The sequence below is a fragment of the Anopheles arabiensis genome, chromosome 2 (genome assembly GCF_016920715.1).
Source record: "Anopheles arabiensis isolate DONGOLA chromosome 2, AaraD3, whole genome shotgun sequence".
Lineage (NCBI taxonomy): Eukaryota > Metazoa > Arthropoda > Insecta > Diptera > Culicidae > Anopheles > Anopheles arabiensis.
This window is the reverse complement of record NC_053517.1, coordinates 102012070-102040069: the sequence shown is the minus strand read 5'-3', so window position 1 is coordinate 102040069 and position 28000 is coordinate 102012070. Positions and strand designations below refer to the sequence as shown.

General features: G+C 45.4%; 1 protein-coding gene and 1 long non-coding RNA gene across 2 annotated transcripts; one reads left to right on the top strand and one right to left on the bottom strand.

The window, feature by feature from the left end:
- LOC120896820 lies at window positions 1-27999 on the bottom strand. Its single transcript, XR_005738464.1, has 3 exons — window positions 27401-27999; window positions 23684-23855; window positions 1-69 (listed from the first exon to the last, which is right to left on the bottom strand). It is a non-coding gene; the product is annotated as an uncharacterized LOC120896820 (long non-coding RNA).
- Window positions 11944-14751, top strand: LOC120896819 (fork head domain-containing protein crocodile-like). The gene has a single exon (XM_040301274.1). The coding sequence runs from the start codon at window positions 12459-12461 to the stop codon at window positions 13947-13949; it is 1491 nt and encodes a 496-aa protein (XP_040157208.1). The 5' UTR covers window positions 11944-12458; the 3' UTR covers window positions 13950-14751.
- Window position 28000: the final 1 nt, after the last annotated feature.

Below are 28000 nucleotides of genomic sequence, written 5' to 3'. Positions count from 1 at the left end.
CTGATTAGCGTGACCAAGCAGTGGTTGCTAGGATTGTCGCTGTGCACAGGTTGTGGATTGGTAAATTGGCTAGAGAAAAAAGTACGGAAGAGAGAGGGATAGAGAATGAGAGACGGAGAGAGATAGAGAGAGTGTGCATTTTTAATCTCATCACGCAAAAGTTAATACGCACCACACCTTTCCCGCATTAACTTTACAATCTTTTTAAATATTCCATTATCCTTTCGCTGATGATAATGGTGGAAAAAAGGGACCTCACAAAAAAGGCAGTACCAAGATAAACATTGGAAAGTCGGATAAAAACACTAAAGCTGTGTGAGAAATGTGTCGCTGCTTGGGCGTAAATTATTAAAGCATTTTCTTGTGGCCGTTTCCGTTTTTTTTCTGAAGTGGGCCCCACAAAAGCAGTGGCAGCAAAGCGAAGAAGCAGCAATTAATAAAGGCGATCAGGGTTTTGGGCGACCATTCTCAAGTGTCCTCTCCTAGCCGTTTGCTCGAAGTGGAATGAAATGAAAACATTTCCCGCTATCGATGATGCATGGTGCGTGGTGGCGCGGCCGTTTTTTCGGTTGGAAGGGAGGAGGAGGAAAAAACAACAACACCCACCACAATTGTGAAAGAATTGTTAAGGGAAAACGCTGAGCAATAGATATGCACAGAGTGGTCACATTTGTTGTTTATTTTTCATTTTTATTTCTGTGGAAAAACTTTAAAGGTTTTTTCGTAGCTTTCTTCTCCAGCGGCTACCAAGTGGCCAAGTTGGAAAGAAAATATTTAGCTAGGATGGGTGTTTTGTGACATTTTTGGAATAGGTAGGATGTCGAACCGGTAGAACTGTGCTGAAGGTGATGCTTAAATTCCAAGAAGAACCAATGAATCGATCAATAGCGCGGAATGCTTGTAATAACAGCACAATTACGAGGACATTTGCTCTACAAGTGGGCGGAAGCGGGACAGTTTTGGTGGTCGGTTGGAGAGTTGGAAGAGAAGAGAGGAGATGAAAATAGATTGTTGAGTAAGCCGAAAGAAGACTCTTCCAGGGTCCAACATTCTTCCCATATCAAGCCACAAATCAAAATTTTTGTTCTGCAAAGGATCCTCATGATTTAGAAAAAACTGGAACAAATTGTTTAATATATGGTTCATTACGTTTTGTTAAGGCTAACTAAGGGTGTATCAATGTTCTTATCGACATAAAATGAACTCTTATACCTTGCCAAAGGAAGGTAATGGTGATTTGCATCAAAACATTTTATACAAAGACAACAGTCTTCTCCAAGTTCGTAAAACTCCTTATCAAAATTGCTAATTGATTGTAGAATTCACAAAAAAAACACATGATTTTACAAGTTCTCATTTGTCGAAGAGCAGTTTCGTGAGAAATGAAGCAAAATGGAAAATATAAGCCGTAAATACATAGAAAATAATAATAAAAGTTCAAACAAAAGAAAGTAACACAAAAACAAAAGAAATAAGAATAAAATTCATCAAATGTTACGTATTAAATAAGCAAAAATAAGATTGAACCAATTAATAAAAAATAAAATAAAAATGAGCCATTTCAATCAATAGAGCATGAAAACTAATTGCTTCCTAGCTTCATTCAACGCTGCGCCACCCACCATGCTGCACCCGGGAGCTGCTGCTTCACACAATCACAATCACACCCCGGCAAGCACGTGGCGCCAACCAACTTGCCCCCCAACCGTGGAAGAAGTGGGAAACCATCACCCCACACTGAGCTGTGCTCTTTCACAAGGAGGGTGGGAATTATGAGCCCCGTCCGTCTCGATCGATGTGCAAGGGGAAGAGGCGCATAATTTATAATCGCCCCAGTCGGTTGCTGGCGCCCGCCTAATCCCCGGGATCACGGGTCGGTCGGGAGAAACCCCAATTTGACTCCAATAAAATCATCCACCCCTGGTCTAGCGGTTGGAGCGGAAAGAGGGAGAGAGGGGACACACACATACACTCACACAGATACGGATTGATGTAACGATCATCATTCGGCAATGATTGGGCGTGAAAATATTTACGATCGCTGTGCTTCGGAAGTGTGGCCAACCCGGACCGACGGGGGGTGGGTTTTCCACGTTACAATTTGGGTCACATTTTCTTCGGGTGAAAGATCGAGTACGGAATGGCCTTGCGAGGGGGTGGTGGCACTTTCAACAAGTTAAATTTGATTTAATTTAATTGCACTAAATTTATCAAGAAATTAAAGGCAATGCTTGTTTAACGGAGAAAATGTCTCGTAGAAAGGATCAGCATAAAAAACGAAAGAATGCCCTACAGTTCCCAATCGTTACAAAAACCAGATGAATAACGTAGATTCCCATCCCTTATGGGCCACCATTTTGCAAGTAAAATCAAACCGATTTGTCTCAATTATCAATGGCAGTCTAAAAATGGCACTGATCCTTCCTTTCCAGTATCACAACCAAACCAAGATGGCTCTGCCGTGCGTTGAATCGTTGCCACGGCGAGAGAGAGAAAGAGAAAGAGAGTGATGTTAGTGGTAGACGAGATTGCGATATCACAGTGAATGTATGTGTGGCTATGTTATATTGTTCCAGATAATTTTGCACCTTCCACCTCCAGCCGTAAGCGTCCCAGTCGGCGTTGCTCTTATCGCAACAAGCAGACACACATGCCGCTGCACCTTTAATCTGCTTACAGTCAGTGTATGGGTCGGGCTCATATCGGCCTGGTAACACACGCACGCACACACATGGATAGGAAAAGCTCATCACTGACACTGGCGGTTTTTTTGTCTCCTTTTTCATTAAACGCGTCCCCCAGGAGTGAGTCCTTTCCGATAAGGCCCCCGGTGAGGCACTGTATGGCAATGATGGTTTATCTACGTATGTACATGTTACCCCCCCCCCAATCTCTCCCTCTCTCTCTCTCTCTGTCTGTACATGCCCCTCTGCTCCCATCTCTCCTCATAGTCCTTTGTTTGAGGAGGGAAAATGTGATTTCGTGGTAGCTTTTCCGGCCGCTTTCCCTCCAATGCTTTTGTGCGGCTGTTTAGCGCGCAGTGTAAAGCATATATAGCAACGCCAAGGGACGCCCACAAATATGGCAAACGGGTCGATGTCCACCATTCATCTACTAACACTACTGACTGTCTGTCATAACGCGCTTGCTGTGCTTTCTGCTCGCTTGCCCTTTTGTGACAATCGTTGCGAGAGCGAGAAAGAGAAAGCGTGGGGCAGGGTTACTACATCATTAAATTGTATGGTTTTACAGCGAATATCAGAGCTTATATACACTGTTTTCTGAGTCGGCTTCCAAAGTGAACACAGTCCTTGCTGTCAAAAATATATAATAGCTGTTGAAAAACATCTAGCGATCGTTGAATAATGCCGTTCGCATTGGAAACTGACTCACGGAAACAGGAAAACGACGGTATGTGTTAATGTAACTTCAGCATAAAATTCAGCAAAAAACAAAGATTACATGATTAATGGTCGCTTGATGTCCAGCAACTCTTTTAATCTACTTTTTTACGCATAGAAGTCGCTTACCATGGGAAATACCCTTCAGAGTTTTATAAATTGTAGCTAGTGGTAGGTAAGTCATACACGTATCACCTGGTAGAAATTATATTGTAATTTTCAAAGGCTCAATACAGGGTTTCCCATGATTTTTTGGCCGTTTCCCAGAATTTTTTCGATCAATTGTATTGATATCCAATCGGGCGTTATCAATAAAATATGGGAATTTTGGGAGGAATAAATCCTGAGATGAGCCCAAAAAATTATGGAAATTGATCAATGAATCGTGAGAAACCCTGAACGACCACACTAATATGTCATATGTATCATAAATATCCGACATATTGCTGTCAAAAAATCAGTTTCGATGTTTTGATAAACTGTTGAGCTGATGAATCATATAAAGCTCAAAATAAAGATTGAGATTCGATTGTAATTGATTGATTGTATTGATTGTAATTGTTCATGACTGGCCACACGGTTCTAAAACTAGACTAAAACTATTTTATGACAATTATCAAACATTCAGTTAAATAAAATTCGTCTTTACGCAGTCACCAAACGAAACCTCACTATAAACTTAGTATAACAAAAGCGCTTAGTCTACCACCAGCGATTGCCATTGAAGCTGCCAGTCTGTGCACCGCTTCACAGCGTAAAGGTAACGCCCCTTTTTTCTCACGCAAAGGGGCGTTACCGAAAGTACATTATACGGACGTCACGGTCGAACAGAAACTGTTATACTACGCATAGAAGCAGAAATCAGAGCAACTGTACAAACGTGTGAGCAGCAAATTTCACCGTACCAAAGAAGACGTCTTTTACAGTAAAATAGAGCAAATTGAGGCGAATTTATCAGCCCGTTGTTTCCTTTTTTTGCAATTCATTCCACCCGGGCCCTTTTCCGTTCCATTTCGAGCGCAATTGTGTGGAACAGTGCTTTCTCTCTGCTTATCGCTTTTAGTTTTTCCTTTGCTGCTACACTTTCCACCGTCCAGTTGCATGCTTTGTGTTCGGTTCGACAGATAAGTGAGGGAAAAAATGAAACAACTTCAACAGCAGCATTGTGTGGTGCGTTGTTTTCCGCTGTGCAGCACCAATTTGGGATGGCTCCGGTATTTCCATCAATCATAAGCCATCATCATACAAAAGCCCCTAGAAACACACACACACACACACTCACGTTCGAAAACAAGACACAAACACCACACAGACACACACTCACACATACATTTAATAAAAACGTTGATTGAAAATGGATGAAAATCGATTTCTTGATGACTTTTGATACTGCGTGCGTGTCGTGCGTGGCGGGGAAAACCGATCTCGAACGAGGTACGGTCGCACTCGATTATAATACATTCCGACCATCGAACGCCATCGTTGTTTTTCCAAGAGGATGAACGAGTGTGAGCTTGTGTGTTGGGAGGGGAAAAATACATGAGTTTTTTGCCAACGATAACACACACACACATGAGCCGGAGAAAATTCGTCTGTTTGAGCCGGTCTCGAGATTGATTGTTTCTGATATTGTTGTTGATGATGCTGATGATGTGTGTAGAACAGTAGATACAAGCGCCATGGATTGTGAGTTTTTCCGCTTTTCTTTCCCAATTTTTTTTTTCGTGTGTGTGCTCTCAAAGTGAAAAACATTTGCTGTTGCTCACCGTCGCAACCCCCAAACTTGATGTTGTGCTTTTATCAATTCCGTCGGTGGAGGCGGCATCCGCATTTGTTTGTTCGTGCAAATGTTCTCTTTTTGCCTTCCCCTTTTTGTTTTTCCCCAATTCGATAAAATCGATTTGCCACGAAACATTGAAATTAATTTGTTCAATCTTGATGCCCACTTCCTGGCTGCCACCCAAGGGCACAGAGACACACAGCTTTCGCGGAAATGGTTGAGCAAAACACGGGCCAAATTCAATTGAGATAGCAAACGAGATGAGCTTTGCGATGGGAAAAAATCAATTACGTGATAAGGTGGCGATTGAAAATTGAAAATTCGTTATCGTACGACTGCTGGTTGGGCTGGTGAGCTTGTGAGTTAAGATAATACCGGTCAAAGCTACGTATTTTTGGAGATAGCCACAATATTTCCCATAATCCTTCATCTTTCTATCGAAATCTCTTCCTTTTCTTCTACCTTACACACCGGGGGAAAATCCCCTTAAAACCCACGAAAAGTCATTAATCCAAAGCCAGCAGCCAGCATCCAGGGCCACTGCCACGCATTATATTCTAGCAGCGCGTTTTGGGTGTTCTTAACGCCGGGAAATGCCCACCGGGGGTCTACGTCCTGTGTACCTAAAGGTCCAACCGCCAAAAAATACAGTCCAGGAAAAACAAAAAAAAACCAGCCACATTCCATGAATGAACAGGAACACGAGGCTGTAGCGTGTCATATTGGTGTAGTCAACCCAACAAAAAAAAAGAAAAAGAGCACGATGTACACCGTTTGAGAGGTATGGTTATTGCTCCAGTTTTGGGTAAGAAGTGCGTGTGAGTGTACCCCACTTCCACACAGCACCGTCAACACCTGAGGTGAAGATCCGGCAAAAAGGATCGTCTGGGCGCGCTCGTGGTGGTGCCTGGGGTGTCATAAAATCATCATCATCATCATCAGCATCGTCACCATCAACAACAACACGGTACGGTCGGGCACAGGTGCGCCCAAGGGACTGCGTCTACAGGACAGGATGTTGCACATTGACGCACTGGCCGGAAGCATGTAAAGACGTGTGTAGGAAGAGAGCCCATTCAACATGGCGGAGTGAGAAGAGTTTTTTTTTTGTCTATTCCATGTTTTTAGAAGGCAGATAGACTCAACACTCTAAATGTAGTCTAAAGTGTCCTATATAAAAGCAAAAGATGGAAGTTTACGAGTAGAGGAATCGAGCCAGTAGCATTCTTAATGGAGTATGATACTAAGAATGAGGTTATGTTTGATTTATAAGGAGGAATTTTACATTTAAACTTATTTGTTCCTTCAAATTCAGCAAAATATCAAATTATCAAGTCCAGGATTGAAATAAGTCGTCTTTATACAATGTTATGACCTTTATTGTCATGGATTCAAGACCTAAATGGACCGTCCCCCTGTAGCAAGGATTCACTATTCGGCTGTGTGGTAATGAACTAAGTCTCGAAAGCCTGTATATGCCGGCATGTCCACGTAGGACGTTACGCCAAATAGAACAAAAAGAAGAAGACCTTTATTATAAAGATCTTATGAAGAAATGACTCTTCTTCTAAGAATTTAGACACAAGTAAGGTTAAAACTGATTTTAGGTACTACTTTATCTCTGCACAATACATTTCAAATATTGAAAATAAATGAGTTAAGCTGCTCAAGGAGCGAAACAAACCTGTGAAGTTCAAGATACAGTGAACCCTCTCTTATTTGAGAGGCGATGGGACTGTCGAATAAGAGGGGTTTTCAAATTACAGAGGTGAAAAGTGAATGAAAGGTCCATGCAAACAAGAAAGAGACAGAACATTTAGTATGCAGCCTTAACTGTTGCTATAGGAAACTGCGAACAGAATCGCTAATTTGAGCATACATCTTTCAATAACCATGGCAACATCATACTCAAATAAGAGGGACACAGATTTCAGAGGTTTTCCAAATTAGAGGAACAAAAATGTACTAGAAATCAAGGGACTGTGCAAAATGTTCAGATAAGAGAGGTTTTTCAAATTGGAGAGGTGTCAAATAAGAGAGGGTTCACTGTACATGATAATTTACGCTTAATACACCATACAATACTTAATACAGACATGTTTAATACATCTATTTTAAATCTTTAAATTTGCCCCCTTTTTCTGATATAATTATTACACTCTTTGTGTTGTTTTAAGTTAATTAAACATTCAAAATTAAAAGTTTTTGTTTCCAAATGCTCAACGATTTATTTGAGTTTAGAATTACATCGCCTCCTTCGATGTTGCCACTGCAATCCTTAAGAACACATTGTATCACCCAAGCATGCAAAGGCCCAAGGCAAAGTGCATCCCTGCTCCCCGCTCTTCCTACTCCTGCTGATCCATTCCTTGTTCCCACTCGATTCGCTTACCCCGCCACCGCAGCTCAAGCCGTACTTTCCCAATTTCCTGTTTTGCTTATTAATTTTGCTACACATTCATCGTTCCCCCATTCCCACCTTATTCAAGACGCCATTAGCGTCGCCGTGTGCGTGTGTGTGTGTGTGTGTGATCCTCACTCCTTTAAAAATACAGCCCGTTTACACATCTACCCCTTCCTACCACAGCTTCACACACACACACACAGTTGGCGGGTAGTGCCCAGTTTCGAAAAACAATCCTCTCTCTCTCTCTCTCTCGCTCCTCATCCAGACCTTGGCCAACTATTCCCTCTGCACAGGAACTTCTTCTACCTTGCTGCGTGCGTGCGTGTTTTTTTTCACTCTCCCCCATCCGCTACAGGAGCTCCGTTCCGCTGCACGCGAAGTAGTCCTGCGCCATCTTTCCTCCCTCGGACCTCATGAATGAAAACTGGTCCACTTTACAATTTTATGAATGAACTGAGCCCCGTAGCAGGTAACGGAAACGCGCGCCTCGCCTCGTATGTTACATCCTTTACAGGCACACCACCACCACCACCACCACCAATAGAGCAAGGAGGTAGTAGGCTTGGGCAGTCGATTGCGCCCCTCGGTCAGGCGGTTTGGGTTTTCCCTTCCCACGCGGTCAATCCGCTTCCCGTTCACCCGCGCCGAAGGACGGTCAGCTGAGGAAGAGGACAGTAAGAAAAGAAGATCCCTTCCCCGGCGCTGCACTTTCCCGTATATATGAAAGGGTTGTGGGTTTTCCCCCGCTTTCGACAGCCCAATTTCAAAAACCTCCGTGCTTCGATCATGCACGATGGACCGATTTGGGCAGGATTAACCAAGAGACACAGAGCAAGAGGCAGAGGGGCATTTTGGAGAGGCAAAGTTTGTTGTTGCTAGCAGCGGGAGGTTCCTCAGGGAGATGATGATAATCATGATGATGATGATGATGATGGTGATGATGGAATGCACCCTTAATGCTTGATGAAGTAATACGCTCGGTTCGTCCCGGGGCTTTCGCGCAGGAAGCTGTCCCTTTTCGGGGGAATTCCGGTCCGAGGGGTCACATTTTGGCCCGGATGTGGGTAATTTACGGCGGGTAATCGTTTCAGCTCGAGATTGTTAGATCGATCGAGACAACGGTGAGACAAATTTGATAAAACAATCTCCATTTTATCCCCCATCCCTGAGCTGAAAGACATATCGTGTCCTCAGAAATCACACTCCAAACAATGAAGTTGATACGCAAAAAAGCTGCACTTCCTTCCTGTGGTTGCACACAAAACGGATTGTTTTCCTACAATCGGAGATCTGACGGGTCGGCGCCGTTTGGATTCACACGTGCCAAGACGTGCCTGATTCACCTGTCAAAGATTATCACAACATTCGCACAACGTGATCCGTGCTCCGTTGCGCTGGACGGGACATTTCGCTGCCAGCCATTGTCGCCAAATCCATCACACTCAACCGATGGTGCAATCGTTGCATCTTGCCAAAAGGTGCATTCTATGCTCAAGGGGGGGTTTTTGTGTCTCCGGCTCCGATTATCTCCCTCAAGCACAGTGTAGAGTTCGCGATCCACACCTTGGTATCAGCGGCCTCGCCATCTCTTGCTACGGCACTGATGGACCCCGCAGGCCCGCCAGATACAACCGATTGCATGAAGGCACAACGCACAACGGGGCCATTCTGGGACGTTGTTTCGGCTTGAAGAGTAAATATTTGCCTTGTTCTTAAATCTGCACTGGCCGGTCGGTCGGTCGGGCCGGTTGGTTGTCGCCGGTTTTTGGTGCGCAAAAATTAACAAAGTGCGTGAATACACGTTGCAGCTGTTGTGCGGACTCCAAGACTCGTCCGAGCTCGTCAGGATTGGTGGCCTGGACCGTTGTCTAATGGATTCTGATCGCGGGTTGAGATAAAGGAAGAAAGCACAACCTCACCTGACGCCGATCGGGAAGGGCGGGTAGGAGATGATTTGATCCTGTCGAAGCATTCCCGTTCTCGATGTCGGTTGATGTCGTTTTATCGATGTGCGTTCGACACAATGTTGAAAGGAGATTTTGGAAATGGAGTTTTTGCTCAAAGCATCAAGAAGGGCTTGGTAGAAAAGGGGATTTCTGCTATGTCAAAGGTCTTCAAGTACAATATAATCTAAAACAACATGCATAAAGCATATTCGAAATAGAAAAATGGTAAAAAGGTAGAATAAATCTGTTTGAAATTGCAATTTTTGAGGTAATTTTGAATTTGAGTCTTTCATTATGAAACATTTATTTGATAAACCTTATCTATAGGGGCAGTAAAATGGAATATTACATCAAGAAGTATAGCAGCTCAAAAGATCAAGAATATAGCTTTAAATCCAAATTTTGGGACCAAAGTATTTCGTTGTATAGAATACTTCTCTAAACAATTCACCAAACCATGGAATGCTGAGCAGAATTGGCATTGAGTTTACTCGGCAATTTCATCTGAATAGCTAGTGTTTCTCAAAAGTCATAAACAACTCCTCAGATTGAGGGTTTGATCCAAGATTGATGAAATCTAGCCTTTTAAATGAAAATACATAGAGTTTTTGTTCGATTAAAATACTAATATATAAATTAATAATAGCAAAGTTAACTTTGAAATGCAATGAAATGTTGTTAAACTCCTAAATTACATTCTAAAAAATTGTAGCCATTCAGATTAATACAAGCAATTCAAAAAAAAATATGGGAAAACGTTCACAAAGGAGTGAGAGGACAAAATAACATTAGCGAAATCTGCTAATTTGAAAAAATAAATCCATCAATAAATCTTCCCATATTATTCGCCTCTGACTATATTTGCACTTCAATGTCCAATTGTCACTCCACGCCTCAACTTTGTGCTAGGAATCCCCCCTTCACAACTGCAACTATCTATAACAATCGCATAAAATTATGTCCCACGATCATCGTTCCCTGCTCCCAACGATCCCGCTCTAGTGGGCTTTTTCCCATCCCGAAACCGGAACAGCAAACAAACCTGGCCTGCGTGTGCTGTGCCATGCTGCTCCATTTGCTTTCTCTCGATGGCGGTGCTGGTGGTTTTCAATCAGCGAAAGTTAATTAAATGAGAAAATATTTGTCTTGCACCAATTTGGAAAACAAACATTTTAACGCACACATACACCCACAAACGCAACAGTGGGGAACAGGGAAGAGGAAGGTGTATTGAGGAAAAATAATAATAATAAAGTGTATCCCCCCCTTCCACGGTCTATATCACCACCATTGGTCGCGTGGCTAGTTTTTAGTGTGGATAGAAGCGAAGAAGAAACAATGAAATCGGGGGAAAACAAACCGAAAATCGAATGTAAAACTATGCGAAAAGAGTAACAGAAACGCACCATGTCGGCCATTTGAAATTCCTCTGCATTAAAAAACAGGAGCTCCCCCCACAAAAATGTCCCCAAAACAACAAAACAAACAAAAAAGTAAACCAAAAATCGAAGTAGAGCAAACACAAACATGCAGATGAAGTAGCAAAATCCGGCGCTCCTGTTTGTCAAACTAAAACTCGCGGCAAGGCGAGAGAGATAGAGAGAGTGGGTAGGTAGGGGGCCATCATCAGGAATGGCATTAATTTTGATCATGTTTGTATCATGTCAAAGTAGGTGTTAAATCGAGCGGTGGAAAAATAGTTCCTCCCGATGCCACCGCACGAAACACGATGCCGCGAGACCGCGGCACCGCGGCCAGGGAATATAGTGGCCGTAGTAGAACAATATTATTTCTGTAATTATAGAGGAAATAAATAGCAGACGGTTAACACGACAGCAAGAGAGGGAAAGGAGAAGCAGCGAAAAAAAAACCTTCGCCACACTGTCAAAAATCCCAGAACCCCGCTGTCAAATAGCGGAAAATAAGGTAGCGCAGATCGTTACCAAGGCGACGAAACGACGTCCCCCAGCCGCTCCACTCTAATCGACTCCATGTTGTATGGTGAGGCACTGCTGCTGCCACCATCGCCTGCTACTTCCGGAAATAAAGGTGCAAACGAAAGCATCCTGCAATGCTGTCCTGTCTCTCTCTCTGTCACACACTCTATCATGCTGTTTCGTTCCCACTGCCGGCAACTAGCACGTCCAAGATGCCCGTCCCTCTGCATGCGATTGCAAAAGGAAGGAAAAAGAGCGTACCTCCGGCGGCGACGGGAACGAGCAGGATGGAAGATGCGCATGCGTGCGAGCGCACGCATCACGCACGGTGGTGAGAGTGAAACAGCCGCGCGCCCGCTGTGTGACGCGATTGGGCCAGAATGAAATGGCACACACGCGCGCACAACAACACGGGTCCAGCAGTGAACGGTAGAGAACCTGTTTTTTCCTACCAGTCAGTTTCGTTCGAAGATCCGTGGTGAGCTGACACTGGAGAGTGCACAGATAAACAAAGCATCATCACCAGCAGCAGCAGCAGCATCCCGTCGGGACCCGCAGCACACAGTCGGCCAGTGGACACGGCCCAGTTGGTTGTTTAATCGGTGTTGTGAAAGAAAACAAGTGCTCCACCAACAAACAGCAGGTGTTTGAGGGTGTGTAATTGTGTTTTTTTTTTAATAAACGATATCAGAGGTTTTAGTGTAGTGAGAAATAGGCAAAGGATACAGAAACGGATACAAAAGGAGCGATCATTTTGTGCGGACATTGCAGTGACTGGTTGTGAGTGTGTAATTGATTGCTATCGTTCGATAAGAGAAGCCATGAATTGTTAGTCCAATCCGACCAACAGTGTCCACTAGTGAACTGATTTGCATTGGTTGTGCTTGTGCTGTGTTGTTCCGCAAATCGACCCGCTGTGTGACGCTGAGGTGCAGCTTACTTCTCCCTTCTTGTAAGCGTTAAACCGGCTTCACGATTTTGGACGAAATGCACACCCTGTTTACGACGGACCAGCGCCATTATGGGCACGGGCAGCCCGGCTACCCCACGAACGGGCCGACGATGGCGTCGGCCCACCACTACACGTACGACCAGTACTCCCGGTACGCGTACGCCGGCTCGGCCTACGCCCTGGCCGCCCCGCACCAGAACAAGGAGATGGTGAAGCCACCCTACTCCTATATCGCCCTGATCGCGATGGCCATCCAGAACTCGGCCGACAAGAAGATCACGCTGAACGGCATCTACCAGTACATTATGGACCGGTTCCCGTACTACCGGGACAACAAGCAGGGCTGGCAGAACTCGATCCGCCACAATCTCAGCCTGAACGAGTGCTTCGTGAAGGTGGCCCGGGACGACAAGAAGCCGGGCAAGGGCAGCTACTGGACGCTCGATCCCGACTCGTACAACATGTTCGACAATGGGTCGTTTCTGCGCCGCCGGCGCCGCTTCAAGAAGAAGGACGCACTGAAGGAAAAGGAGGAGCTGATGAAGCGCCAAAGCCTGCTGCTGGACGACAAGATGGGCGACATTAAGCCGATCAAGATAATGGCCGGTGGGCACCACCATCACCATCATCATCACACGTTCGAGGGCAAGCACCACCATCATCACCAGGGCGCGCTCGGGCATCATCAGACGTTCAAGCGCGAGCCGGGGCTGGAGCTGGCCGCCCAGTGCATGGTGAAGGAGGGCCTGACGTCGTCGCTGCTCAACACCTGCCACGCGGACACGTTCGCGACGCAGATGAACCACCTGTCGGCGGCCGGCGACCACGGCTTCACGGTGGACTCGCTCATGAACGTGTACAACCCGCGGCTACATCACACCTCCTACCCGTACCACTTCAACGACGACAACCTGACGATGGCGGCTTCCGGCGGGCAGCTGCGGCACCATCATCACAGTACGGCCGCCCACCATCCGCCACCGCACGGCGGCTGGTACACGCCCGAGACGCCGCCCGAATCGATCGGCAACACGTCCGGCAGCTCGACGACGACACCGACCACCCTGCCCTCCTCCGTCACCGTGACGCCTACCTCCGGCATCGGGTCGATCGGTGGGCTTGGAGGTGGTGGCGGCGGTGGCGGTGGTGGCAGCCTTGGCAACGGCACGCTCGGTGGGCTCGGTGCAAGTTCCGGCGTTGGTGGCGGCATCGGTGGCGGCACACACAACGGCGGCTCGATGGGTGTCCCCGGGGCCGGTGGCTTCCGGGACATGGTGTTCGACCACAATCAGGCGGCGGCGGCGGCCGCGGCCGCTGCAGCCGTCGCTGTAAACTGCCAGATGGAACCGGCCGGCAGCCCGGGCAGCAATAGCCTTACGTCCGCCAGCCCACCGGTCAACTCGGCGTCGGCGGCGGCCGCCGCTGCTGCTGCCGCCGGCCACCTGGGCGGCAATCTGGGCCATCTCGGGCACTACCGGTCGCACGTCGGCTACTACCAGGACTGTGGGCTCAAGTATGGTGTGTAGATCGTCACCCACTCAACGTTGGCTGTAAATAGTAGTGGCGGACACTTCCGGGAGGGTGGTGTAGGGCCGCGCGTAAGGTGTGAATGCGGGTGCGGAAAGCGCGAGTGATCGTGAGTCGCAAAATGGGGAGATGGGGAGGAACGAAAAAATTCATCCAAAGTGGTAGATCTCAAGAAGAGCCTTCTCAGCGGCATCATCAACCCGTCGGGCTCTCTTGGCGGGCTCGCGTACGCTTTCGACCTTGACGCGCGGATGAAGTCGCTGCTGTTCCCCGTTTTTTTTTTTGTGCACTTGTACGATAAGACCAATAGACTTGCAATTTGCGTTCGGCAACCTTTACGTCACCAGAAGGCTTTTCAGTCACTGTTCAGGGTTGGTCGATGTCAAGGCGAAGCAGACGTGCAAAGAGAGGTAGCAACCAAAATGTAGATAAAACTCGATCGAAACGGATCGAAACGGTGAATAGTGAAGCTATATATACATATTTTAGGCATATTGTGGGGGTGTGAGGGTTACCGTGACCGTCTCACTCTTTGTAAAGTAGTAATCGTTAGGAAGCGAAAGATTCGGCTTAAACTTTGGTTCGGCAAAAACAGCCCCAATCAAAGGCAAAGTAAAAGGTAGAGCGTCCTATCCGACAACAACAACAGCACACGCTCGTCAGCTTGTTGTAAAGTTAAGGCACAACGGCTAGCCGCTTGTGAGTGTATGCGTGTGTGTTGATTGAGCTAATCGTAACATCTAGACGTAATATAAATATATATACATGGTAATGAAAGTTAATAAATAAGAAACCCCAATCGTGATTATATGAAGTAATCTAATTTAAAACTGTTGTACTTGTTTCTACTTTTTTACTCGGCGGTAATTGGAGAAAAGTTTGAGAAGTTCGCATGCTTTATTTGGGTTGTAAGTTTGCAAGAAGATTACAATGATGACAGCTTTTCATCGTTTGATTATGTCTTGAAATCAGAGGGAATGTACAAAGTGGACTGTGAAGATTTTACAATAATTTTAGAACTTTATAATTCACAAAAGTTGTTAAATTGCAGTTATAAAGTAAAGAACGTAACGGAATTTGCAATTTAAATTTTTCTTTTCTATTCTCTGCCAGCATTGTGATTAATAACCACATTGTAATCCTAGTTCCTAGTTGGTCTACGTTGTCTATTCGGTGCTCTGGAAGAATGAATCTTTCAATGAGCATTGGCCCTCGTCCAGTCCTTGCAGAAGCTTTATACTTTGTGCCATATCTGCCGTAGAGTTCCCATAGACCACCCCGTTTGTGATATGACTTTTAGAGCCGGAATATTATCATTATGGTTTTCCTTGGGTAACGACCTAAAACATGAATCACTTTATTATTGTAATTCAATTCGACCCTCGGCCTGCAAAAATGCGAGTACTCTAGTACAGGGGTCTCCAAACTTTTTAGTTAGCGGGCCGCATTGCTTAACAATCAACCTTGTTGAGGGCCATTTTGACGCCATCTTTAGAATGTGTGGAATTTCAAATCTCGTTTTAATAAGAAAATACTAATGAAATATATCAGATTTCTGCGGCTTTCTTTTTTTTTGAATCTTGATTTTATCCTTCAGAAGTAAAAAAAAATCAGTTAGAAAAGAAAGCTATTTAATTTAACCTTAACCCAGTCCTCTATGGGCCGCATGCGGTATGGGCCGCGCATTTCATTATTTTATTATTATTGTTCCTTATTTAATACATTTGAAAGCCACAAAACCCAAATACTCTAGAACAACAACACTTTGGGATGTTCGGGATATTCGTTCCGGATCAATCAACAATCGACAATATTTAGAGTAATGTCCTAACTGTTTGAATTTACGTTCTTATTTTTTAAATTTTTTCCTCAAATCAACATTAATTGAGGTTACTTTTCTTTGAATTTGTTCTGAAAGTTGCAAAGTACAGTTTTACTTTGCACCTTTCTAACGTAACGTAACGAATTTTATGCCTTTTATGTAATAAGCAAAAGCTCCAGGCTTGCCAGATTGTCTATGTGATATCAAAGTGCGCAATTATGAACAACAATCCTTCTAGCCTTCTTCTATTTGGCGTAATTTCGTCCTACGCGCGGACATGCCAGTCTGTATACCTTTTCAAGACTTTAGGCAGTACCATGCAGCCGAATAGTCAGTCCTTGCTGCGGGAAACATTCTAGAACTGAACCCACGACGGGAATGTTCAACTGTATTAAGTCATGCAAGTTGACGACTGTACCATGGGACCAATAACCCCACTAACCTAATGAACTAAATTACCTAAAACGAGTAAATAATTTCCAATGAAATTATGTTAATAATAGAATATAATGGTAAACGTATAACTAAACACACTATTTTGATTATAATTGGTTTCAAAAACCATTCAAAACCCCGTCTTCTCTGTACACTTGTATGCCATTTGAAACACAAAATGGTAACCAGAGCATTTTAAAACCATTTCAATTTTAATCCACTTTTCCACTTTTCCCCTTTTGCCCATTTTCTCAAACAAACAAACGTTTGTCATTAAGATCTTGCTGCTGCTGCTGCTGCTACTACCACTAACTACAGCGTATGATCGATTTCTTTTCCACCGTTAGGAAATCCCATTGACGAAATTTCCGTTCCCGTTCCCGAACCGGGCGAAGCAAAAGCCTGGGGTTTCCATTTTATTTCCCTTCCTCTTGCCACCCCCTCCCCTCCCCCTCCCACTCCATGAGCTACCGGATGTGCTGGACGTACCGAGATGGGCCCCGCGTAGAGTAGAAACTCCCGCTTTGCCGTGCCCTGCCGCCTTTGCGCACTAATTGATTAACTATAAATAAGTTAGCGCTCCATTAGTGCGCACTGATGGAGTCACTGCGTCTTCCGCGGATTCCGATTCCAGCGGACTGTTTGGTGGCCCGGTGTCTGTTGCCGCCCGACGGTGGCAGCCATTCTGGCACTGCAAACACATTTACCGTCCGTCCCCATCAGCGCGGGGCACGAAAACGGGGGTTTTATGTAGGCCGGAAATTGTTTTAATATCTTAACGCGCGCCTGCTCCGGGCGAAGCAAATCGGAAAGCGAACGAAAAGAAGAAGGGGGCGAACGTTAATGTACCTAAGACGCACAATACGGAGGGCCGATAGGGCAAAACACTGGCCACCGAAACGGAGGCCTAACCCGCGCTTTAGTGATCGTTAGTTCGTGTTAGTGTAGTCACTTTGGCTTGGGACACAGACACACACACAAACACACACCCATCGCACCCTTTTTCCCGCGTTTGGTGCCTCAGTTTCGCTCAGTACATAATTCTTCCTACTGCCACGGATGCTAAGTCACTTCCCGAACACTGTCTACGCCCAGCGGAAGAAAACAGTAGACACCGGATGCACTAAAAGATGTTTTAATTGACTACGGAACGGAAGGAAACAAGGCTTGCATCGATCAAACGGATCCTAAAAAAAGAACCCGTGATGGGGAAATCATTTTTAACGGTTTATTTACGAGCAGTGAGTAGTCTAGAAGACTAGCTACTAACTTCCATTGAGACAGGGAGAGTTATTTGCCCATTTTTTGCAGAATATTTTACATCAAAATTAGCGAAAATATTACCAACCTTCTCAAGTCATCCATCGCTCGACCTCACCAGGATGGGATCAGTTTTTATTACACAAACCGATGAACTGCGGGCTCCAACGCCCAATCCCCACCAGTAGAGCTCACGAAAATCCTTGGAAAATGTAATCAAAATAAAAACACTGAGCGCCTATTAATGCTCCATCGATAACACGCGATTGAACTACAACTTCGCGAGATCGTTGGAGGAGCAAAACGGAGGGAAGTAACAAAAAAACAACGATTCTGATCAGTCGATTTTGCGGCGTGAAGAAAAAAAGGAGACAAGCGGCGCTGTTTGGTTGTTGTTTTACACGCCTTTTAGCGACCGGAAGGTTTTGCGTTCTTTCGCCCGAATCCGTTGCCTGCCTCGATCAATTCGCGCGAACCGAGGTAACCGGAGAGAAAGCGCATTTAATTACCCTGACAACGTGAGCAACGTGGATCGCTTCCTGGACTCAGGAGGATCGTCTTCCAAGGAGAAGATCCGCTTAAAAGTGTCTTGCCTTCTTCCCAGTGCTTGTGGCCGCAGTAAACAAAATGGATGCGAAAAATGGAAATGTAACTTTCCATGCAGCTTGCATACACAATTAGTGGCAGCTTCGCCAGTGTGGAGCCTAGAACAGTGAACCTTAGGGAACTGCGAAACTTTCCCAAACTGGCCATCGTTTCAGTTTTTTTTTTGTATATTCCGTTCCTGTCCTTCTTTTTTTCTCCTATCTCCAAGTACTACATGACGCCACTGTTATTTTAAAACATTATTCCATGAGAACCCAACCATCTGCGGGGTTGCTCTTTACTCTGTCCCTTGTTAGCCTCCCTGTCCCTGTGCACTGCTCCAGAAGTCCCTGTTTCGCACAACTCCCGGGCTAGTTGACAGGTCGCTTTAGTGTCTGTGCCTGTGTGTATGTGTACTGGTTGGTTCCGGCCACTCCTCTGTGTGTGTGTGTGTGTGTGTGTGTGTGTGTGTGTGTGTGCAGTGTAATTATCATCTCCCGTTGAAGCTCCCGTCGTCGTCATTAGCACAAGGGAGAATGTGGTTTGGTTCCAGGGCCTCGTCGCTCGTAGACGTTTGCTTAATTTCCCACTCCTCCAGCGGCAGCGTGTCCCCGGTCGCTACTTTCTTGGCTACTGGTTGGGTCCTGGGCTGGAGTCCCACGATGGCAGGTTCTCCTCCGTTGGATGGAATGGATGGAAATTTACTAGCCGGAAAGCAAATTTTAGGTAGTACCGAAGCACAAACGCTTACTCCCCGAGTTCGACGAGTTCGTCGACAGTAGGTGGAAAGTGGAAAAGCCTTGCAGTTATTTCCAGACATTTTAATTACGTTGGAATTAGAGTGTAGTGAAGCTTGCAGATACAACAAAGCCGGGGGAGAGAAGCAGCCGGTTACCAGTTGTCCTGTGGTTTGTGGATGCGTAAACACTCACACACAAAGTGAAGGGAGAGGACATAATTTAAGGTCTTCTTTGGCGAGCGTGAGCTATGCAGTGTTCGGAGGAAAGCAACGTTTCCCCTAAAGTTACAGTAGTGTGTATTGTTCTTCTTCAAACTTCAAAAAGCATTCAATTCGAGTGCGTTGAACACAAGAAAAGGTAAGCCTGTGTAGCGCAGTTGACGTGAACACACAAGGATTTGCTTTGCAACTTACGATTACTTAGAAAAAAAAATACAAAAAATAGTGTACTGAAACTACCCCAAGATCACTTCATCGAAAAGACTCAAATCATTTAACACCTCGGTCAAATAATGAAAAAGTGCAAACAAATTGATCAAAATTATCGCCAGAACTCCAAGAAAATTGCTACTGCGATGGACATCAACAATAATGGTCAAAAGAAAATGCTGCTTTAGACTTTACTGTTTACTTTTCCCTAAAATATAAGGCCAATATTGATTCGCAGGAACCATTCCAATCGGAACAATATGGCCCTCAGTGACTCATTTCTGACAAATGACCCAAACTCATATTACCGCTCCCTGCACTTGTGCGACCCACCTGACAGTAATTAATTCTTGCTTTAAGTGGCTTTCCTAATGCAAATTACATGCTCTCTCGAGCAAAGTGATTCATCAAAGTGTGGTAAAATGATGCCGCACGTATTCGCGTATTATGATAGCGCGGCACCAAACCAGGACAACGGCGGACTGTAACTGGATGCCAAGCCGCAAAAGATCACGTTCCGATGATCGAATTTTGTCATTCACCGACACCGACCGAACGACATAACTCACGACACGACGCGTTTATGGGTCTTGTTTTCCAACGAGCTCACAAATGTCTGCTGTTTTGGAGGTTGTTTTCCCCTATTTCATCTGCACGCGTTATGATTGAGGGAACTGCTTTTCGGTGGCTATAAACCATATCTATAGCGTTGCTTACCGCCATTTTATTATGCCATGATGCCATCGTTTGCGCGCTGCGTGTTAGACAACCTACTCCGGGGCATACAAGGATGCAACTCCCCATACACAGAGAGAGAGAGAGAGCTGAGGGAAACAACTGTTCAGCGCCGTAATTCATAATTTACTGCGATGAGAAGCGCGCACACTGGAAAAGGATGGACTTTTCCAGGTTCTCCTCCCAGTGCAGAGTCAGCTACACAGTCACAGTGACAGTGAAAACTCAACCAACCGCAGTTCCGTGCTTGTGTTACATTTTATAGCCTCATTTTTTTCCACGGCAGATCTTCTTCACTTCTAGCGAGCAAAAAACCCATCATTGCGCAGTTGCCAACGTTTGTCGTGGGGTTCGCTTTTATGGGTAGACACAATCCCTTTTAGTAACTCTTAGTTAGTAATAAAGTACACACAAGAGAAGTCAGCAGAAGGCAAAAAAACTCTTACGTTCGATTGAATTTAAAGCGTATTTTCCTCTCCTTCACACAACTTCACAACTTTTGCTTCCATTCTCCCATTTTAAAGCGTGCTTATCGGCGTTGTTCGGCTCGGAGGCAACTGTTCCCCCTTCCATACTTATTAATGGACTTTTCCCCTGTTTATCATTCACATTCCCCTCGCCACAAACTCGCCTGCACACACAAAAAAAAACTCCCCAAAGCAAGCGAAACAACGCCCATCAAACCAAACAAGGAAAAAAAGGGAAAACCTTTTAGGGAAACCACCACCCCAAACACGGGGGAAAAAAAGCCCGACCCTCAACCGCGGTGTAAATTTCCCTCGCGCAAACGATTTCTCCCTCTCTCTCTCACTCTCTCTCTTTCTCTCTCTTACTTGCCATTGCTCGATGACTGACTTTCAGTTGGAAGTTTTCCTCTGCACACGAGTCCCGGGGAACGATGGGAAGGACTTACTTATTGTGTCCTGCCCCTGCGTTTTTCGATCGATCGATTTGCCTCCTGAGATCCCCTCGCCGTGTTTGGCACTGTGGCTGGCTGTGTTGGCTTCACAGCAAAACCACAACCGAGTGAGTGCCACTTTTATCGATACCAGAGACCTTTCCCCTTCAACTTTGGCAAAAAAAAAAGCCTGCAAAAAGATGGCAACACTCCTCTGGGTGAAAATTGCACAGCCGAGGATGAAGTTCGACTCATTCCGGAAGAGAGGAAAGCGAACCCTAAACCCCCCTCCCTCCCTCTCCTCCCACTTGGGGTGGCGACTTGATTGGCTGTGTTGTGTTTATGTTCTCACAACACCCCCCCCCCTTTCCTCCAGGTGGTAGTACACTTTGCCATCTTGCTTGCCATCTCTCATTTGCCTTCCAGCCATTTACCCGAACCGCAAACCAGAATGACAGTGTGTGTGTGGTGCACGGTTCGAGGCATCGGGAAAACGGGCCGCCCTTTCCCGAGAGTACTTCAGCAAACCAGCAGCCCTGTGCTTGTTTGCCTTCCCTTTTCTCTGCCACCCTTCTCATAAAGCCGCTGAAAAGTAAGTTAATCCAGCACAGCGAAGTGGTGCGGCGGCAAGCGTTTGACGCAAAATTGTTTGCCAAATAGAAACAAAACCCCCGTGGTAAGGGGCGTCGTTTTAAATGGTGGCGGGCGTTTTTTTTTTTCGTTTGCCACCGAAATTGGGTTCGGTTCGGTTGTAATTGGATGGGTAAATGTTTGCCAAACGGTTTTAAAGAGTCGAGCTCGAGTTTGTTGGTTTGCTCGGTGCAAGGATAAAGTTGTTTGCATGCTTTTACTGTGGTGGGAAAAACGCACTTGAATGGTGTTAATAATTGGTGTTGGTTGTTGGTTTGTCGCTCGCTCGGGACATCCTTTCCCTATTTCCAAGTAACGCACCAAATCGCTTCGCTGGTTATACGTCACACGATACAGTGTGTAACATTCTAGGTGCGTTGATTATTATCCTTGGCGATAACCGTAAAACCTAAACCCACGTTTACGGGTTAGCTCGCTGCATCGCCCGTTGCTTGGTGATGCAACGCCGCAGTCATAAATCCACCCAACCAACTATTCTATCACGGCGATCACGGAAGATCACCACCAGTCACCGCCAGCAGTGTCTTCTTGAGAGCGTGCAAAGTGTAGTGTGTAGTCGCAGACCCATGCAGGCGATGCGATGTGATACGGGCCTCACAAGATACGCAAGCATGATGTGCCCGGAGTTCGGAAAAGGGTGTTTATTATTTTACTGCACCAGTGCACTCGTGCTGGCGCTGCTGTAAACAGGAAATTTTATCTCTCTTCCACTGTACATTGGCCACTTGAAGGTGGACCAATGAAGGCGATGAGAAGGAATGTTCAAACTGCATTAAAAAAAAACGGGAAGTAGTCTTTGCGGGAGTTAATATTCGAGGAATAATTTAATTGTTTTTGGGATTCGATCCCGTGGGTTCAGCTGGCGAGCCATGTCATTTTTTAAATATTCCAACTTTAGATAAACCAAACCCAATCTGTACCAGAACAGAAACCGAAAAAGTTTATCTGATTTAAATCTACAACCGAAAAATCGAAATCAAAATCCCGTGTTTTCCCCAAACTGGCACTGCAAATGGTTGTGCAATTTTCCGGAACTGACTTTTTGGAAGTGATCCAATTAAAGTGTACAAAACGACGACGATGGGCAAGAAGTACACTCTCAGATCCACAAACTCACACAGCGTCCATGCAGAATTGTATATCGGTCGGCTGCCTGAACGATCGATCGTTTGTTTACAATGCCAAAACGTTCACCTTCCTTCCAACCGTCCTTTGTCCGTGTTTTGTAAGTTGTAACTTCCTTGTAGAACGATGCACGCAACGCAACACAAGCACACAGCATGCAACAGCAAGCAAAAAAGGCATCACCCCATATATTTTACCATCGCCGAAGCAGCAGTGCCTCTCTTCGATCCTCTTCACTTTATGCCAATTTTAGGATCGATCGACACACGCACACAAACACTTTGGAGTGCAGATGCAATCGATCGATCGATGCGTGTTTGCGGTTTGCAACAATTCACTCGCGGAGAGGAAGGAGCCAACCAAGGAAGGAGAGAGAGAGAGAGAACGAGCTTCGTTTATAATCTCATTCGTCTTGTTTAGATTTGCCATTTTGCAGATGCACCCAGCCAGTATGAGGGGACTGCAGTGTACAGACACGTATTGCACCTTTGTCATGGTACCAGAAATGGTGAAGGGGAGGCGAAGGCCTCACTTAATTTATAGGACCATTGCCCAACGGAATGAAGACGTCCAGAGGTGAACAGTAAGCGAAGCGTGTGTATGTGTGTCTATGAGGTAAAAGTCACCACCCACCCGACAGCGGACAGTTGGCAAAGATCTGTCGACAGTGTGTTAAATTTTATAGCATTTCTCTTACGATGCGCGAAAAGTGTGCCCCTCCAGGGCAATCAGTCTTTCATCGATTTCCCTTTGATATTGACTGTGCGGTTGCGGCCCTCTTTTTTCTTCCTCCTCAATGCACTTCCGCAAGAGTGCATCATGAAGTGAGTTTTGTGGAGATGTGACTTATTCTTCAAATCTCATTTAAGATCAATTGTTTTGTTGAAGCATGAAGCATAATTTTTGAGATCTTCCACTGAGTGCACACGGTGCTCAGTGTTCGCTTGTCTAGCCACCAGATGTATCGACGACCAGCATCAATTGAACCGTGCAGGACGGCCGGGTCATTAAACCGAGCGGAGGTTTTCGTCTGCCGATTGCCTCTATGCCTTACCTTTGAAGATTGGAAGACCACGTGTGCAAATGCATTTTTTCGCTTTCCAACGTGCCTTGCACACATGGTACAATCGTCACACTGGTGACTAGTAAAAATAGTTACATCTAGACCGTACGCATACGGTTGCTCCAATGTTGCTTTGCGTCCGCATTCTTCGCATGGCTCGTATCTGAAACAATAAGACGATCATATTTTTAGATGAGAGAAGGTTATCGGGGCGATACGAACAAATCGGTGCAAGTGCGGGCCGGAAGTTTGTGGTACTGCCGGTACCAAACACACCCCGTACCTGTACAAACAGATTTTGAAGAATGCAACGATGGAAAGGGAAAACTGGTTGATTTTCCGTACAAAATCATGGTTGGAATCGTATTCAAACACAAGTGTCTCAATTGTGGGATTGTATGAAGTGTGCAGTTTGGTATGCACATGCTAGACAAGTGAGCATATAATGGTTGGCAAGTCAGTGTCATTACACTCTTCCGGTAGTGCAATGACCTATGATACAATACGTTCGTCAGTACCTGGTAACCTCCTTTCTCTGTGCCGATTAGTCATAGAGTTGGGCATTCTGAATTAACATTTTTGTAGTTTTGTATTGTTTTTTCCAACTCTATCCTAGATTTCAACAAATTTCATAACCAAATGCATTCTAATTAGGATACTAACTCGGAAATCAGGGAATAACGGCGGGATTCGTCTTCGACCTACTGATTGTTTGCCGGCCATTGTCTCTTTTTATCAACTTTTTGTCATGTGTAAAGTCAAGGACCTATGTTCGGCAGCCTACAGGTTTTGCAAGACGTGTCAATTCGCGGTTACAGCTTTATATTTTTATTGATTGCATTCTTGAAAGATCAATGCATCCCACGACTTCTAACCTTCAACCATCTAACCATCAAATATCGAGTGATCAGCAGGAATTATAAATAATTATTTTCAGCTCTTAACTAATTCATTCTCATATTGGATAACAAAAAAATTGACAAAGATAAGTGTGAAAAAAGGGAAAAAATAAGATTAATGAGGAAAATATGTTCTAACATTCAGGCATGTTTATGATTCCTTCAGAATAAATGTTACAGATCACAGTTGAGAAAATAGAAAGATATGTGAAAGATAGAGGTTTAGGATAAGGATCACAACCCTAGTTTATAATACAGCTCAAATAAACTTATTAGCAAACTCTACTTCTATTTCTCAATTTTGTTGGTTTGATTTTTGGAAATATCTTCTAGTAATAAATACTCTTTCCAGTAACAAAAGTTTGAGAGAAATAATGCAATACATGAAGCAAATAGTAACAGTGACTAAAACAGTACCTTCGCTACATCTACCTTCGCTTGTGTTGTTTGACGTATCAATCCATCGCAAAAGTAACGTAATATTCAAACAAATTAAATTACAAAATTCCACTTCCTATCCGTGAACCTTTTAAAAGAAAATTGTCATCTCCATCACTCACTGGTGCAGTAAGCCCATTTAACGCAGCGCAATTTTCATTCCCATCCTTGTACACCGTCCAACACCCAACATATTCTGCCCATCCGCGATACTGTGTATTTGTCTGCCATGTCTCTACCGATCAGCGAGAGAGAGAGTGTCTCATCTGGGGCCCCTGGGCCTCCACGCTAACCATCCACAGGCGCACAAGAAACAGAGCAAGAGCCATGTTGTTCTATTGAATGCAATAAAATTGTTCGAAAATCGAGTGAGTAAACAAACAAAACATTCCCGAAGCACCACAGTCGGCACAGCATTTGGAACCCCCCTGCGCTGCGTTGTTTTGTTATCATCTTTTCCTCCCGCATTTTCGGTGTTTTTTTTTTTTGCTTCTTTCAAAGTTTTATTGTTTCAAACAATCCTCTGGTAACATTCTGGCTGGCGCGGATACGCGGCTGAATCGATTCTTTTCGGCAAAACGGCACCAAACCAAGTGGCATGGGCAAGCGTGGGCATGAGAGAGTGAGGGGAAGAAAACAATCGATACCATCAGGAACCTCTTCTGGGCAGGACCACACGCAAATTTTGGCGACTGTGTGTGTGTGTGTGTGTAATTCAATCGGCAACTGGCGGCGAACGGTTAAATGGGACGCACAGTACAGCCGACAACAGTCAACAGGAAAAAGCTTTTTCTGACGAACAGGCCTGTCCGGTCCGAAAAGAGTGGACCCTGGCTAACATTCCTACACGGAGCGTATTGAAAAATAGCGATGTTTATGTTTTCCTCGATTCACCCCCTCTCGATGAGCGATTTTTATAGCGTCATAATAGAGCGCGCCGAAGGAAAATGTTAGTTCCATCAAGGGAAAGCCGCCGCCGCCACACGCAATGATACGCGGGAAGCGGGACCCGCTTGCGTTTTCTTGCGCCATCAGTTTGCGCCATTTGATCGATCCGATATTAGTTTTCCCGCTTCGCTCTGGAAATGTGCTGGCAACCACTCCACAAACGGTTGGTGCTGCAACGGTTTATTTTTATCCTCCCGCAGGGCAAATCCGTGTGACAAACGACAAATGGTTCATGTAGCGGATAAAAATTTCACTTAACCTACGCCTCGCGATGTAATTGAAACTGATATCGTGCTGTCGAGGCTCTAAATCGAACCGCTCGTACCCAGCAGAAACGTATGCGTCCTATCCTGTCCTGTGTGCACCTAAAACCTCGGCAGGGGTTCCGATGATGGGCCTGCTTTCCCGTCCGTACCAGACACGATGGCAACGGAGATGGTACACTGTCGGAAGTTGGTTGGCCCGTTCGCCCCCAAAAGGCACAGCTCTAATCGACTACCGAGGGTTAACTAACGCTTTGGACTGTGTGATGCATTTTAATGCACTCTCTGCGGTAGGTTGTCACGGGCCCGTCAAGCGAAGGCGACTTCCCCATCCCGTCCCAATATGGACCATGTGTGGCGTACGGTTTTTCGAGATTTTCCCTTGCTTCTGCGTCGGCTGCGATGGTGTTCCGATCATTAGCGCGGCACTGTCATTACGCCCGTCAGTCTCGCGAACGTGAACGGGGTTTCCTGTTTTGGGAAAATCGACCTCAAATTTCCATGTCCCTTCGCAGGCAAAGCGATGCAAACGTTCCGGGGAAGAAAGCAAAGCAAGAAGTTAAAAAACAGAACGACAGCCAAATTAGTCAGCAATCATTCTGATGCCCAGTGCAATGAGCAAGGTTGTGAGGAGGAATGCCAACACCAGAGAAAAAACGAACGATCCATACACCACATATGCCACACCACCGATTCTTTGTTGACGGGTCGAATGATTCGTGACCACAAATATGTGGTTTGTTTGACAGATGGGAAACTTATATCAGTCAAACTGGGAATATGTTTCCGAAGCCCGGATCGAGCTCCGATGGGATGGAATGCCCGAGCCACGGGACTTGGCGTTTGTAACATCTTGTTCGGATTTTAGGACGTAATTTACTGTTTGTTTACGGTGAGTGTGGTGTCTCCGAGCGACACCTCGACACTGAAATCATCCCCATCATTTTCTGAATGTTTCCAAATGCATTTCCTTCCCAAATTGGGAACTGACGTGGTGGCACATAAACAGAATCATTCTACAAATGATATTAAAAATGGCTACTCCCGAGCAACAAATCTAACCCAACTATCTAAGCTAATACACTAAGGTATGCGTTTTGCGTTTAAAATGGATCCAAGTGACCCGACTGACTGGAATTGAGCTACGTTCATGATCTTACCTCGGGACCTCGGGACCTCGGGACGGGAGAGGTTGAACGAAAAAGTCCTAATCCACTCGAACGGTACCGAACACTTCGGGATGTTCTCGCCTCAACGAGCCACACCGTGCCACGCGCGTTACAACTAGAGCTGATGGTGCTGCTGCTGCTGCTGCTCTCTTTTAGATTACCTCTCGCCTACCCAGCGCAACACCACCACAGTAATTATGGTTCTAGTGTTTTCTTTTCAATCAACTTCGAGCGGTTGCCAATCATCCCGCCTGTCGGTTTCTGGACGATAAAGTGTGTGTCCGTGTGTGTGTATGTGCTTTCTAGCCATCAGGTCCGCTCATGATGGCACTCTGGGCCCTTCTCTTCCCAGTTGTCTTCCCAGGACCGGTGGTTGAGTATTTTTCGATTTTCTCCAGCATCTGTCAAGTGGACGGGTGGAATGGACTGCCTGCCTGCCTGCCTGCCTCTGTTGACAAAAACTCTTCCACACGCTCACACTGCCCTGCAAAGGCTGACCTTCGTGCACTGGTTCACGTCTAGCTTCCATTACTTCTTCGTACCACTGCAACACTGGATTTTGCTGCTTCTTCGCCATGTATTTTCTGTCAT